The 14,845-nt window shown below is 34.8% G+C and overlaps 2 protein-coding genes across 2 annotated transcripts; one reads left to right on the forward strand and one right to left on the reverse strand.

Moving 5' to 3' along the window:
* Positions 1-3,947: 3,947 nt before the first annotated feature.
* LOC116160034 (probable cytochrome P450 6a14) lies at positions 3,948-5,787 on the reverse strand. The gene is made up of 3 exons (XM_031473154.1): positions 4,592-5,787; positions 4,291-4,542; positions 3,948-4,246 (listed from the first exon to the last, which is right to left on the reverse strand). Exons 1-3 carry the CDS (start codon positions 5,706-5,708, stop codon positions 4,077-4,079), a joined length of 1,539 nt encoding a protein of 512 aa, XP_031329014.1. The 5' UTR covers positions 5,709-5,787; the 3' UTR covers positions 3,948-4,076.
* Positions 5,788-13,876: 8,089 nt separating this feature from the next.
* On the forward strand, positions 13,877-14,837 carry LOC116159144 (the record flags this gene model as incomplete). The annotated part of the gene is made up of 2 exons (XM_031472073.1): positions 13,877-14,355; positions 14,409-14,837. Coding segments are annotated over exons 1-2 (843 nt in total), but the record flags the coding sequence as incomplete, so codon positions are not given.
* Between the last annotated feature and the right edge of the window lie 8 nt (positions 14,838-14,845).

Consider the following 14,845-nt stretch of genomic DNA (forward strand, 5'->3'; position numbering starts at 1 on the left):
TCCGATGGGAAACTAGGTTTGTACAAGGGTTTGTATACGATCAAATCTTCATGTTAAAAGCTACCGAAATACGCTATTTTGTTGAACGTAAACCCAAATCTTTAATCAGGGATCACAGTTTCACTAGATAACTTGCCCAAGCAGTTACTGCAACACTGATTCCCTTCGTGCATTGAATTCAACCGTTTTATTCACACTTAGTTTCTGTATGCCTTTTAAAATCTTGACACAAACTCCAAGTTTTAATGAAAAATGTACCCGAAATTCGACCTATACCGTGATTTCGTCGGGTAAACAGCCTAACGAATTGCATCTATAAAAACGCGAAGGTTCAGGTGCAAATCTGACTATAGACCATCAAACACTTAATCTTATCCTGTTGAACAGTCTATCGTACGGAAAACTAAATTAATGGATGTATGAAAGAAGAATCTCTTAAATGAAAGGCCATGTGTTGTAATGGGTGGTCGCTCTGCGGGTTTTCTATTGGTCGCTAGGATCCACGCCGGTCGATTTCATTGCGTTAGGGAAAGAAGGCCCGTTTCGGTTTTTCTAACGGGCGAGATTCAAATAGCGAGAGAAGTGGGCGAGCGGGCCTTCCAAGCTGATACTCGCGAGCGAGCACGTACCAATTTGGGTACGCTAATTTTTATTATGCTTGGTTTACTTCAAGTAAAAACCAAAGATGTTCGTTTAACTTCAAGAGCGACCACGTACAAATATTGGTGTTTGTTTAAAAAGTTGATATGCGTTCGACAGTTCAGCTGAGTTGTGAGAAATATGGTCGCGTAGGTATGTAGATTTTCGATTGGAATTCGGGAACCGTTAGTGAGTAAAATCTGCCCGAGTAGTAGAATTGTCAGTTTAACTTCGGGTAAAACATTAACTAGGGAGAAAATGTTGAGAACGGCATGGTGAAACATTCAAGCAAATTCGGATTTTTTAAAAATTGCGGGTTACCTGCAATATTATATGTGTGCGAACAAACGAATTACAGTAAATTCCGGGACGAAGGAAAAACTTTTTAGTAGCATAATTCGTAGCAAGGCCTTATTTTTATTTTATTTATTTATACTTTATTAGATAATATTTACAAAGAAATTCTTATCTAAGAGGCAAGGTATCGGTACTAACCGTTTTTCAACCCTACCAAAAATATTATTTACAAGCGGTAAAATATACGTGAAGGAACGTTTTCGAGTAGGAGACTCGCTTTCCAAATAGAAAGCAACATTTACCTGCAACAAGATCTAGTTAATAAAATGGGCAAAACTAATAGCAACACAGCGGACATTGGTTTATTATTCCTGTGCGTAATCACGTTGTCGAGTATTACTTTCGCGAAAGTGAAATCGGTTTGCTTGGATTCGCTATTTATACGAACTTTACTTCGTATTCATCACAAAGATAAACGTTGCATTGTATATTAAATTTGTTTAAAGGAATTTTAATATCCTTAAGGAAATTGATCCGTGTTAATTATTTGCATGAATGAGATTTTGTATTGTCTTTATTGATAAGAGCCGAGTCCAAACAATGGATTTTTGTCTGTACTAGAATTATTATCTGTCGCCTCTTTCCAACATACCCTTTTAATATGATAAACAGCGGCCTTTTACCTATCTAATCTCAAAATTAAAATCCAACATGTTTGATAAAAATACAATATGCATTATTTACACCTACATACAAAACAAAGGACAAAAACCATTCAGAAATGAAAATAATTGCACCATTACAATATCAAAGAAATACAAAGAACTAAGATCTAAAGTGTGTCTATTTAACTCTCTGTGATTTGCAAAAAGATTCCAGAAAAAAGATTTTCTAAGAAACCTAATACTTCCAAAGGGGTTTCTAAGGAGACCATATCTCTGCAACCCAAAACATGTGTAGCATTTTCTAAAAGACCATTAAGGGTATAGTGCAAACTAGTTTTTCAAGAAAGACCACATCTCTGCGACCCAAAAAAATGATAGGGTTGTCTAAAAGAAGACCATTAAGGGTATATTGCAAATTAGTCCTGGCTGGGAAAACTCTTTCTGAAAGTTTCCACTAACATTCCTTGTAACTTTAAGGAAATATTTCTGATTTCTGTCAAAGATGCCTAAGTAGACATCCAGGAAGACCTTTAAGATGATATTTAAGAATAGAGAAGAAAGAAGATCACGATGTCTAACGAGGATTCGAAGGACTCAAAGATCCCTGGACAGGAAAGACTGCAAAAGAAAAAATGTTGAGGTAATATTCCAAGAAAGTTTAAGAAAGCAAATTAGTCTAAGAAGTTTTACGGAAATGTCTAAGGAATCATATTTTTCAAACTTCTGAGAATATTTCCGAAATAGTTTCTAATAAGACCGTATCGGAAAATGGTTTTCAAGAAGATTCCTAGCGTATTTCTGTTGATGTTGACGTTGATGTTCAGAGGATTTTCCTGAAGGCATCAAGCGCGAATTATTGGGAGATTTCTAGAAATTTCTACAGAGATCTATAAGAAGCTGTTTCCTTAACATTCCTAAGATCTTTAAATAGAATTTTGTGTGGAAATTATTAAGATTTAAGAAAAAAGGTTCTCCCCAAATATTCTTAAGGAATATACCCGAACAAAATTTCTCGAAGGACCCTAAAGAAATTTCTCTAAAAATGAAAAACTTCACTGTGTTTTTAAATGCTCTGCCTTCATCACGCAAAATTTATGAGATATATAGAAAGATCTCTAAGCGTTTCTAAGATACTTTTGAAGATAACGTCCAAGAGAATATGCATTACAATTTTTTAGGGTGGTCTACAGTTTATCAATTTATTGAGTTGCAACACTCCTTCCTTAGTATAATCGTGAAAAATTGTGGATCGCCAAACTTAAAAAAATGGCTGAATTTGCAAAAGTCGGAATGTCGATTGCTACAAAATATTAATTTTTATCAAAGCAAGATAGCTTTTTTATGGTTCCTTCCCAAAAAAGCAAAGTCTTGGGGGGTACGACCCCGATTTTAGCATTTGACACCTCAATAAATAAAAAATTTGGTCACAAATACAACACCACTGTTGACCATTGTCATAGATAAAGTTTTTTAACATCAATTCTATTATCAGATTGTCCCAGTTTGTATAGCAAACGATAATAATACTTTCTGCATACACGACCGATTATGAAATTTACTACTGTTTTATCTGTAGAATTAATCAAAAATTTCTGGTCAACTTCATGACTTTTTTATGATCCGATAATATACAACCAATTACGCTGCCTTTCTTATCATCGGATACTATTTCAATGCATAGATAGAGGGCCCCATTTATTTTGCTTATGTACAGTATGAACCTCTGGAACACACACAAGGCGCTTGCAAAGCCTAAATATGTTTTGCGAGCTTGGGCAAACAATTGCCTTTTTAAAACCTAATTACCTTTGATTTAATGGGGATGGGGGACGGGGGTGATTTAAAAACTAATTCTTGTAATTCCAATCCTGCGCTAGGGATTGCAACAACGTAAGCGATCAATATGGGTGCATAACCGTATGGGTCCGCTAATAAATTGACGTATTTCAAAACTCTGCCAGACGGATAAACGAAGACGTCCTAGTATCATCATTATTCATTTGGGAAAATGCCGTCGTCTCTTTTAAAATAATAAACCCAAAAAGGAATTAATTGCTCTCAAAGACCTCCACCAACTTCCATATAATAATATAATCTTGATTCAAAGATCTGGATCTTAGATTTCTCAAAACCGCATTCGGCGATACTTCTTTGTTGTAGTTCTACAATTTTTCGTTGAGACACCTTGTAGAACAAATTTTATGTCTATAAATGCCCTCTACTCAAAACTGTTTCAGTACAGCAACGAATTATAACAAAGCTAGGTATTTAGGGTACCACCCTCAGACATCTGCATTTCGTATTTACATAAATGATCTGGAGGGTATCTTAAATAGCAATACACTGTGCAGTTGGTGTGGAGACGACACCTCTTTAATATCAAAAACGATCAATGCCGAAAAGTAATACGATCAATTTGTTTCGTATAACTTAGCCGCCTGATGTTGTGTAAATGTTCCAACATCATTATTTATCTTATGTCTCTTTTCTTCGAATATTCAATATAATGTTTTCTTTCGGCGTCAAGGTAAAGCTGTAAGGCTCATACTCCATAGGAATTTTGGTTCTTGCGTTTAAGAAAATTTCGTAATGCTGTAAAATCGCTATTAATCCGACCTTCAACTGCATCATGGCAAAACGTTGACCTAAAGACTCTACTCAGTATTTCAAACCATAACTCGATATTTACCAATGCAAATTCTAGGTCCCACCCCAAACGGTAGATACGCCGTCAAATTTCTCAGTTTTTTTCCTTCGTCCGAAAATCTTTCGGGGTCAAACTTTTCTGGATCGGGATAATATTCTCTATCGTGGTGAATTCCCAATATAGAAATGTCGATGTAGGTCCCTTGGTCTAGTACAACGTCGGTACCTGGTATCCTGTATGGTCTTTCGCATTTTCTACCAATAAATGACACCGGTGGGTATTTTCGTAACGTTTCTGGAACCCGGAAAAGTTACCTTAAGTGCTGAACAAGTCTTCAACTTACCCTCTATGACTTGATTTGCGTATTTCATGTTTGAAATTGCTTCATATGTGATGCTTCCCCGAGACTCGATCAGGACCTCCTCAATTTCTTCGCGCAATCGACTTTGGATTTCTAAATTTTGGGCTAACTCGTACAAACAAAAAGAAAACGTCGTGGAGCTTGTTTCGAAACCTGCCGCAAAGAATATAAACACCTGTGCGGCCAATTCTTCCAGCGTTGCGCCCTTTTGCCAATGTGTGCGTTCTTCTTCACTGAGGTCGCCTCCAACGTCATTTTTTAAGTCTATGAGTAATTGTATTAGATCCTTCCGAGTTGTTTTCGTCGTTTCGCGAAATGAAATAGTTTTCTCCACAATTTCTGTGAAGAAATTAGTGTAATCTCTGCCAAAGACTTTAACACCTAATAACAAAGCTAGGTTAGGCATTGCAAACGCAAAAGTCATTTTAAATCTACGTAACCAGGATGAATAATCGAACGTTCTTCGCCCAAATTGGACAAACTCCGAATTAGGGTATTTGAAACAATCACAATCCACTCCAAACGCGCATAATGCAATAACGCTGATGCTGTAATTAATTGATAAAGTGCTTGCATCTATTATTCCCCCCTTGCTTTCTAAGTTCACAATTGCATCATTAAGTCTATCTGCACACACCAGCAACGGATCAAACATTATTTTTAACTTTGCACTAGAAAATGCGGGTGACAGTTTTGAACGTAAACTTCTCCATCTTTCACCACCAAGAGAGAATAGATTGGCACTGAGAGGATCATCTTTTTCATTGTAGTAGAAACCTCGATCTGTGAAGTAATTGAAGTCCTGTTGTAAAATAGATTTAATTATTTTCAAGTCGACCGGAATGTAGCGCGGAGAACATATTAAGTAAGATCCACCGTGCACTTGCCCTTGATCCTTGAATATATCGTACCCATGTTTCAGGTGAATACCAACGTACATTTGTTGCGAAGTAATAACATTTTGAACATTTCCAAATGGTATCTTCGGTTCTACAAATGGCACACACTTCTTTTTCCAGTATGAAAATGCCCATTTGTAATATAAATAAATTGTTGTAGCAATTATCACACACACAATCGAGAAATACGGGAGAAACATTATGCGTTGAGTTGAGTAATAAAGGGGCACTTGTCGTTCTGCGCATATGAAATTCTTTACAAATAAAAAATGCTAGTTGATGTGACCCCTATTACCACAGATAGTATATTTACATCTGTGCTATTACTTAACAGAAAATACTCGCGATAATCTAGATATGTTTTGAGTACCCAAAGATAAATGGCCACGCAGGCCCGTCTTAAGCATATTCAGCGTCTGGGTGCGAAAGGTCGGCCTGCGCCCCCATGTGAATTAAGAAAAGTACAATGCCATGTTTGGGTTTCATTTATTAACGAGCTCCTAGCGAGTTTATAATTTTGTGTCTGTCCGTCCGTCCGTCCGTCCGTCCGTCCGTTAGCACGATAACTCATAAACGAATGGACCGATTACGATGAAATTTTTCAGGTGGATTCTTTATCAAATTTGTAGATCGGAGTTCGTGAATTGGCAATGTAGCCCAAAAAATAAAGTAGGCCCTTTTGACATCTCCGTTAGTTATGAACCGAATTGCATGAAATTCAATATGCGCATAGCTTTTAGCCATATAAAACACAATTCCAAAAGTTGAACCTAATCGATCAGCATTCACAGTGCCCTTTGCGCATCTCGACCATTTACAGACCGAATTGCAAACTTTCTTATTTATGGAGGGATTTAAATAAAATTTGATACATAGCCACTTGGAATAAAAGTAAATTTAACGCCAGTTTCAAAATTTCGTTTTGCGCATGCGCAGTGCCAACTTTCTGATTTATAGGGGGATTTAAATGAAATTTGGTACATAACCACTTGGAATAAAACAAAATTTGACATCAGTTTCAAAATTTGTTTTTGCGCATGCGCAGCTTATTTATGGAGGCATTCAAATGAAATTTCATACATATACACTTTAAATAAAAGCAAAACTAACATCAGGTTTAAAATTTGGTTTTACACATGCTATAGCCATACCCAGGAGCTCGTTTGCTATATTTGTTTAATTTATTTATTTATTAATCTGAAATCACAATACATTACATTTAATGAAATGGTACCTACATCAAACTCAACTTTTGAATTAGTTTTTAATTATAGCATGTATTGATCGATGTCTACCTTCTTGGTAGACTATTAATGTGGAGGAGACTCTTTATACATAAACATTTAACGGCTACTTTGTACACAATGAAGACGAATTAATTGGACACCCCAACATTCCATTTTCGAGATATTCACATTCACATTTTTACATCGGTAGTAGATGTGTCTCGTCTAGACGTTTTGAGTACCTTCCATATATACTGCGTTGTGCAGATATCTGGCTCAGACCTTCCATTTGCCCCTATGAGTATTGCTGTGTGCAATAGCCGCAGCTAAAGTGAACCATACACAAAACACCCCAAACCCAACTAGTTCTTTAATTAAATCTTTCCCAGTACACATCTATACCCAGGTACAATAAAAAAATTCAATTCTGACTTTAGTAAGATACGATAGTCACGATCAAATTCCTTAAACTCCAAAAGGATCACTTACCAAATTTTGAAGACATTTGAAATGGACTTTTGGCACAGTTCAACAAAATTAATCATAATTAAGCTTGAGACATCTATCTGAATCATTAAAGGGATCGAATAAACACACGATTTGCATGATTTCACATAAACAAAATTTATTCTACAACCGCAAAAGAAAATAAATTTAAAATCCTACTTAATAAAATTAGAAAAGAACAGCGTCCGAATAAACAAACCCTGCATATGCGTGCGATTACAAATTAAACAACATGTAGAAATCTTAGATTACTGACAGTTTTCATTCATTACTAAAAGTGTAAATTTGGGTGTAGTCCATTGCTAATAATCAATTCTTTCAATAATGTCGTTTGCTTCTAGTAAACCTAATTCTGTATCCACCTTTGATAATAGGGCGGATAGTACTATGAGATCAAAAATGAGTTGCTGAGTCACCTTTGGAATTTTTGTTTGCATGGTAAATGGTACTTAACTTGAAATTCCAAAAGGCGACTCGACAGCAACTCATTTTTGATCGCTCGTTACAAGTCGTAAAGGACGATAAACTGGTACTGCGTTAGGTTTCAATTGTAATGTTGCTGTTACCTCAGGAATAAAAGTAAAACTAATGCACATTTCAAAATTTGTATACGCTCCACTATTTTTCATTAAACTGTATAGACTTCGACGATATGCGGGTCATTTGAAAGAAAATGGGGTAAGGATCTCGTGCCTACCGGTATTTTTTCCTGGTCCGAGCATTAATATTATTAGGAGGAAAATACGCTCTCGTCATTTATGTTTGCATAATGACTTTTTAAACTTGTTTGAGTGGCCTCAAGAGCTAAAAATGTTGTTTCAAGTGTTTTATCATGGTTTTATCTAAAGACGTATTTGTCTCCATGATTAATATTTTTCTCTTATGTGATTGTCACGTATACCCCTAATAAAATAAACTTGAACAATTGCCTCAATTCATTTTTTCCATGTATTTTCAGGGTAAACCCACTTACAATTTTGTGAAATTAATTTCAGAGATGAAATGTAAGATGTTAATGATGATTTATTTACTTATTTATTTATTTATTTGTTTATTTATTTATTTATTTATTTATTTATTTCTTTATTTATTATCCCTCTCTTGTTCTGGGCCCTCAACAGGCTTGCGCCCAATTACAGAGTGATCCGCATAATGCTTTTTAGAGGTTAAGTTGTTAAATGATTTCCCTTGTACACGGCTTAAAAATCGATGACTTTCGGTGTGAATATTAATTATAGACTGAAAGCGTTTTTCTAATATGTTCAGTAACTCACCGTACGTTTTCTTAGACTGTCTGGCTGGTGTTGACTTTGCCACTCCGTCGTCCTCTGGATCTCCTATTCCACGCATAGTTACGGATAATTCTTAGAAGAGTGTTGAAAACATGTCAGTTGTACTCAATAGTAACAGGAAGCACTCACACACTTCACGGTACACAGATTCCTAATTGTGAAGTGAAGTGAAATAATTTTCAATTTTTTTTAGTGCTCGATTGTTTTTTTGTCGCCATGTGGGTTGTAAAGACTTTTAAAGTACCCTTATTTTTTGTGCTTATAATAAGACATGGGACATACATTTATAAAAATACAAAAAATAGGGGTTTCAATTAAAAAAAAAAAACTAGTTTAAACAATTTTTTTAATTCTGTCTTTAATTTTAAGTTTTTATCTCTCTATATTTATTTAAAATCAAAATATGAACACGGTTGCGTTGCGTACTTTGCAGTTTTGAAACTGAAGAAATTCCCACTACTTTCGGAGAAAAGCGGAAAAAACGCAACTTTCCAAAATCTTTTTTATTTTTTACTGAAGTTATTTAAAAAGATATTTATGGCCACTTTTTTCCCTCTACAAGATGTTACTTTCAAATTTTAAGTTTGACGTTTCGTCTTGAGTCAACCATCATTAACTTTGTTTTTTCTTGTGGAAGTTATTGTGTCATTTGATAGAGAATCTTCTTCTGATTTCAAAAATGTAAACATGACTGCCTGTTAAAAAGAAATAGCGCTATTCACTCGTAAAAACGCAAGAAACTACGCACGTACAATATCCAAGACAAAGTTTTCTAGGCAAAAAAGAAGATATTTTAACAATATTAACAAAATTGTGATGTTTACATTTTTGAAATCAGAAAAAAATTCTCTTTGAAATGACACAAAAAGTAAAAATAACTTCCATAAGAAAAACAACGTTGATGATGGTTAACCGAAGCCGAAACGCCAGATTTAAAATTTAAAACTAGCATCTTGTATACGAAAAAAAGTAATAAATAAAAACGATTTTGCAAAAGTTCGTTTTTTTCCGGATATCTCCGAAGGTAGTCGGAATTTTTTCAGTTTTAAAACTGCATTTAATTAAAGCAATAGCGTAAAAGATTTTCACACATTCATACTGGTACTGAATCTCAATCTTCCAGAGAAATTCTGCATTATTGACCGCCTACAAAATACTTGGTTTTGAAGGACAGATAAGTTAACAACAGTAGCAGCAATCCCTAAAATATAGAAAAGTTATTAATCAAGGGGATTACTTCTGAAACATAATCGCTTTGAAAGCTTGTGATCTACTATATTGAATAATGAATATCCTATTTCGTTGCAAAATTAACTTTACTTAATACCATCCATTATAATACAGAAAAAGAATAACTTCGTTCATAAATCCACCTTGGAATTCTTTTGCTTTGTGGTTTTGAATAAAAATAAGTGTTAAAATGTTGTGAATGGAGTGTTGCGTTGCCATAAGACTAAAAGCACCCACTCCAGTACGTCTGCTTTCTTTAGGTAACCAGAGAGGGTTAGAAATTCCGAAACGTTCCCCGGTGTGGTGAAATCTAGGAAATGAATTCAACTACAGATACAGACAGTAGAGCTCTTTAAATCTGGTCCCACTGAGATCAAACAGTGAGCCTTTTACCTCGTATACAATGATTTTCCCTTAAGTAAAGTTACGTTTAAATTTTCGCGATACGAATTACAAAAGATGCTTTCAATTTACCTACCTTTATTTAATCAGGACATATTTATTTGGTATTCGCCAACACGAAGTGGATAGTAGAAGTATGCAGCTATAAACACTATTATTATAGGAAATGCGGGTGAAACGTGCTCTTTATGAGCATTTTAACACGCTGATTTATAAAACCTTCATACAGCATTTTTCTAGCTGCATTGTAATTATGAAGTTTGGCAATATGATATCTTGAAGTAAACAATACTTTAACGTGTTTTCGTTATAACCTTATTATTAAGGATCCTCAGATCCTTTATAGTTTTGTATTGTCCGTCCGTCCGTCCGTGTGTGCTCTAACTTTTTTTAAAAATGACCGATTGTGTTGAAATTTGGTGTACGGGTACTTTGGACATTAAGGACGGAGACTATTGATTTTCAGGAATCTAAGGAACAAAAGTTATAGGACTTCGAATGAATCGCGAACAGGAAAAACTGCGGGTCCATTATAATAGAAACAACATATTTCATTCCCTAGGTCATGTATCGAGTTCGGACTTTCTCTACATTATTCCCTATGACTCTTAGATGTGTAACAATTTAATATAATTCTTCTACGTGGTAAAAGTTTTAGAGCAAAATGTATCCAAAATTATTCTTTACACATGAATTTGGAGTTGTAAGCTTTCAAACGTATTATCTTGATGCTGAAAAAGTGCATCACGTGCATATTTGATAACCGCATGTGTGTGATTCAAAGATGTTAAATTATTTCTCTGAGGCTACATGGATTTTGATCAAAATATGTCAAAATCGTTATTTATCACCAAGATCGTTAGGAAAAAGACTAGGGACATTATCTCAATGCCCAAGACATGAATTTGATGCATTTTTGTTAACTATAAAATGTATTTTGTATGATTAAAATAAATTGTCGTTAGAAATCATTGCAATATTGAGGATCCTTCGATATTTCGTTGTATCGGTTTATTATTTAGGAAATTGTGTTATCGTAGGACGATAACTTTTGGACCAAATAAATAGTATTAATTGTAAGCGAACATTTGTAGATAGAAATGATCCCATATTTGTTTTTCAGTATCGGTTCATTGAAACAAAGCAGGATGGGATAAATAAACAAAAAAATTCAACAATTAATCAGGTTCGTGCAGCAAGCATGTGGAAATTGCACCAATTACGTCAATTTATAGTGTCCGTTAGGTTTTGGGTGGTTTTCGTTAGTTTTGACAAAAAAGTACATTAGTTCTTCATACAGGTCCAGTAAATGTAAATATGTAACATATAAGTCCATTAATATCTCTGAAAAATTTTGTTTTCATACGCCAATGGATTTTGAGAAAGAAATATCAAAATCCTCACCAATTTCGCGAGGAAAGGTATGATACTAGAATCCTGTCTAAAGGCGGGTTTTTATTAGTCTATTTTATTGATCAATACCATTGAATCTATGTATGTTATTTAAATGATGTAGTCCAATGTGAACGTCCGTTCAACGATATTGCTCAACCATTTTACGTTTCAATTAAAGTGAAAGACATTTTTCCTCTATCAATGGGACTGATGCAATTTCACTGAACAGTTTTTCTCCGGGAAAACAGGCGTTCAGTGGCATTGAAGATCGTTACGTGCGTTTTGAGATTAAGTTTCGTTCACGTGAATCAGGTATTTTTTGTGGAAACTGGTAGGTTGGCATTTTATGTTTATGTCACAAAATAATGTCAAATTTCTGTTCGGTCAATAGGCATCCATGACACCTGTTGCCAATTCTACTAACAGTTTTATTAAAGCACCATCCTATCTGTGTTTTAAGATCCAGGGTCTGACCAACCAACGACGAGGTTTTCTGTGTTTCATATTTTTTATGAAGTTTTTTAAATATTCACTTTTTTCTAAACGAAAAATACCAACAATAAATGAACCTTTGAATTAGGCTGATTGATTATAGTAGGGTAGGTTGGGGAGAGCTAATACACCACCACTCCAAGGTTACCACACGTTCAAGGTCAAGGTCATGATACTTCAAGGTCGAGGTCATGGTTACTTCAAGATTACCACACATTCAAGGTCTAGGTGATTACCACTCCTCAAGTACTGTACAGTTAAATGGGTCACCCATCATCAGGATACAAAAACACAAGTAATTTTTAACATAACTATTTATTTTTTAAGATAAGCTCATACTGTAAAAAATACAGATATACTGATTTGGTAGCACTGCAATGAAAAAGGGGGAGATCGAAACATAAATGGAAATTAAGTAAAACATTTGTTAACTCCATTATTGAATATATTTACATACTTACAAATTAAAATTGTTTATTATATATACAAAGCCAATTACTAACTACATCTCGATATCTACTAATATATTCCCTACAAGATTCAAGAAATTATGGAATCCAAATTCCTTAAAACAAAATTTAAGTCTAAATCAAATTCAATATGCTCCCAAATTTACAAATATCAGAAATTAAAAGATTGATTGAATCCTTAAAGACTGTTAAATTTTCTACAAATTCGTGGTTTACATTGGATCTTAAAGGTATTCTATATTTACTTTGACAACTTAGACAAAAATAAATAGAAGTAACCTTGAACTAAAAGTCTTCTCATTCCCTTAGCATCTAGGTACAGCTGGATGGTTACAATACAAATGTTTTCTTCCAGGAAAATGCATTTGGAAACCTGTCGATATTGAATTCTGCTGGTAACAGGTAATTGAGATTTTTTTCTCGATTACAATCGGTTCAAATTCGGGTACTGATAAGCGGAAATTTAGCATACAAGAACGTGATTTGTATGCACTAGTTACACTGAACTTTGTTACTGTTTAGTATAATTGGAAAAAATCCTCAGTAAGCAGTTGCACAAAAAATACAATTATGATGACGTCTCCAACAATGGGACCGATTGAACTAAATTTATGGTTGAAATGTTGACAGATATAATGTCGCCACTGCTTCCGATTTAATTTAAGTTTCTCGCGATTTTATACGTTACGAAATAGTTTTTCTTAAACGTGTAATGATGAACTCTTTCATCAGCACATTCACTTCCTTATTCAAAGGAAACTTTGTGTATATTAAAACGCAACTCCTACTGCGCTAATAACTCGACGGAAAATTTTACACGACAACTTTACTTTTTCCGAACAGCCATTTTGGTTCTAAAATAGTTATTTATATAACAAGAGCGCGAAGTTCAATTTCGCGCATTAAGACTGAAGGTATTTTGACGAGGCGGAGCCGAGTTAAAATATCAGTCAAATGCGCGAAATAACTTCGCGCTAGCGTTATATACAATATTTTTTCTACAACTGAACCGATTGTTACCTAATTAAATTTGCTGTTTAAGTTCAACTTTGTCACGTGCGCGAAATACTTTTTTTCACTGTTGACGATTTCGCGCACGTTGTCAAGGGCAACGTTTAAAAATCTAGTACTTCGCGTTTCGAAATTCGTCAGAAAATGACAGGTTTTTTTGACAGTTGTAGAAAATAGTACATTATACATTAAGGGAGAGAAATGGTTGACTTTTAAATATAGTCAAAGATTTTTCATTAGAACCCCTTTAATCGTGTTAGTGGAGTATTGAAACTGTATCATGGCAACAAGCAGGTATTAGGGCACAATAATAATCACGTTAAGCAACCTCCATGCCTTTGTCTAGACTTCCATGCCAACCAATAAACAAATATCGTGTTTTTGTGAAAACGTGCGTGGGTCTAAATTATGGAATCTGCTAGTTTTTCCGAAGAACCTTTTGAGATTACTGAAGCTGCTAACGCTACTGTTACCAATTTACTGCCCGCGAGGTCCAAAAAATTGTATGAAGCAGCATACCACAGTTTTAAAGATTGGTGCCTACAAAAAAGTGTGAAGACTTTTTCCGAAAATGTCATGTTGGTTTATTTTAGCGAAAAGGCTAAAAATTATAAGTGTTCCACGGTGTGGGCGCAATATTCTATGATGAGGTCTTGCATGCTCATATATGACAACATCGATATCAGTAAATTCCGCAAACTGGTATCATTTCTAAAAAGAAATTCAGATGGGTATGCTCCCAAAAAATCAAAGATATTAAACAGAGAAGAGGTGAAAACATTTTTGTCTGAAGCTGACGATGATGCCCATCTAATGCGAAAGGTAAAATAGATTAGGCTTTAAAAAACATACTCGTACTAACAATGTTGCATTAGGTTGTGTTAATCTTCGGAATAAGTGGTGCATGTCGCACTGACGGATTAGTTAATCTAACCACGCATAACGTTAACGATATGGGATCTTCCTTCATAATTACGTTACCATTTACCAAAAACAAGACATCTAGAACCTTCGTAATAACAGGAAACATAGATGGTACAGATTTTCTTCATTTAATTCGCAAGTACGCAGCACTAAGACCTGAAACAATACAACATCAACGATTTTTCATTTTTTACAAGAATGGAAAATGTACGACTCAGCCTGTTGGCAAGAATACGCTTGGCAAAGTACCATCAACGATTGCAAGTTTCTTAAAGTTACCAAACCCCCAACTATATACGGGACACTGTCTGCGCCGATCGTCCACTACCCTATTAGCGGACGCGGGTGCTGATATTACCACTATAAAGCGGCACGGTGGGTGGAAATC

This window comes from Photinus pyralis, unplaced genomic scaffold (assembly GCF_008802855.1).
Source record: "Photinus pyralis isolate 1611_PpyrPB1 unplaced genomic scaffold, Ppyr1.3 Ppyr1.4_LG1, whole genome shotgun sequence".
NCBI classification, from domain to species: domain Eukaryota; kingdom Metazoa; phylum Arthropoda; class Insecta; order Coleoptera; family Lampyridae; genus Photinus; species Photinus pyralis.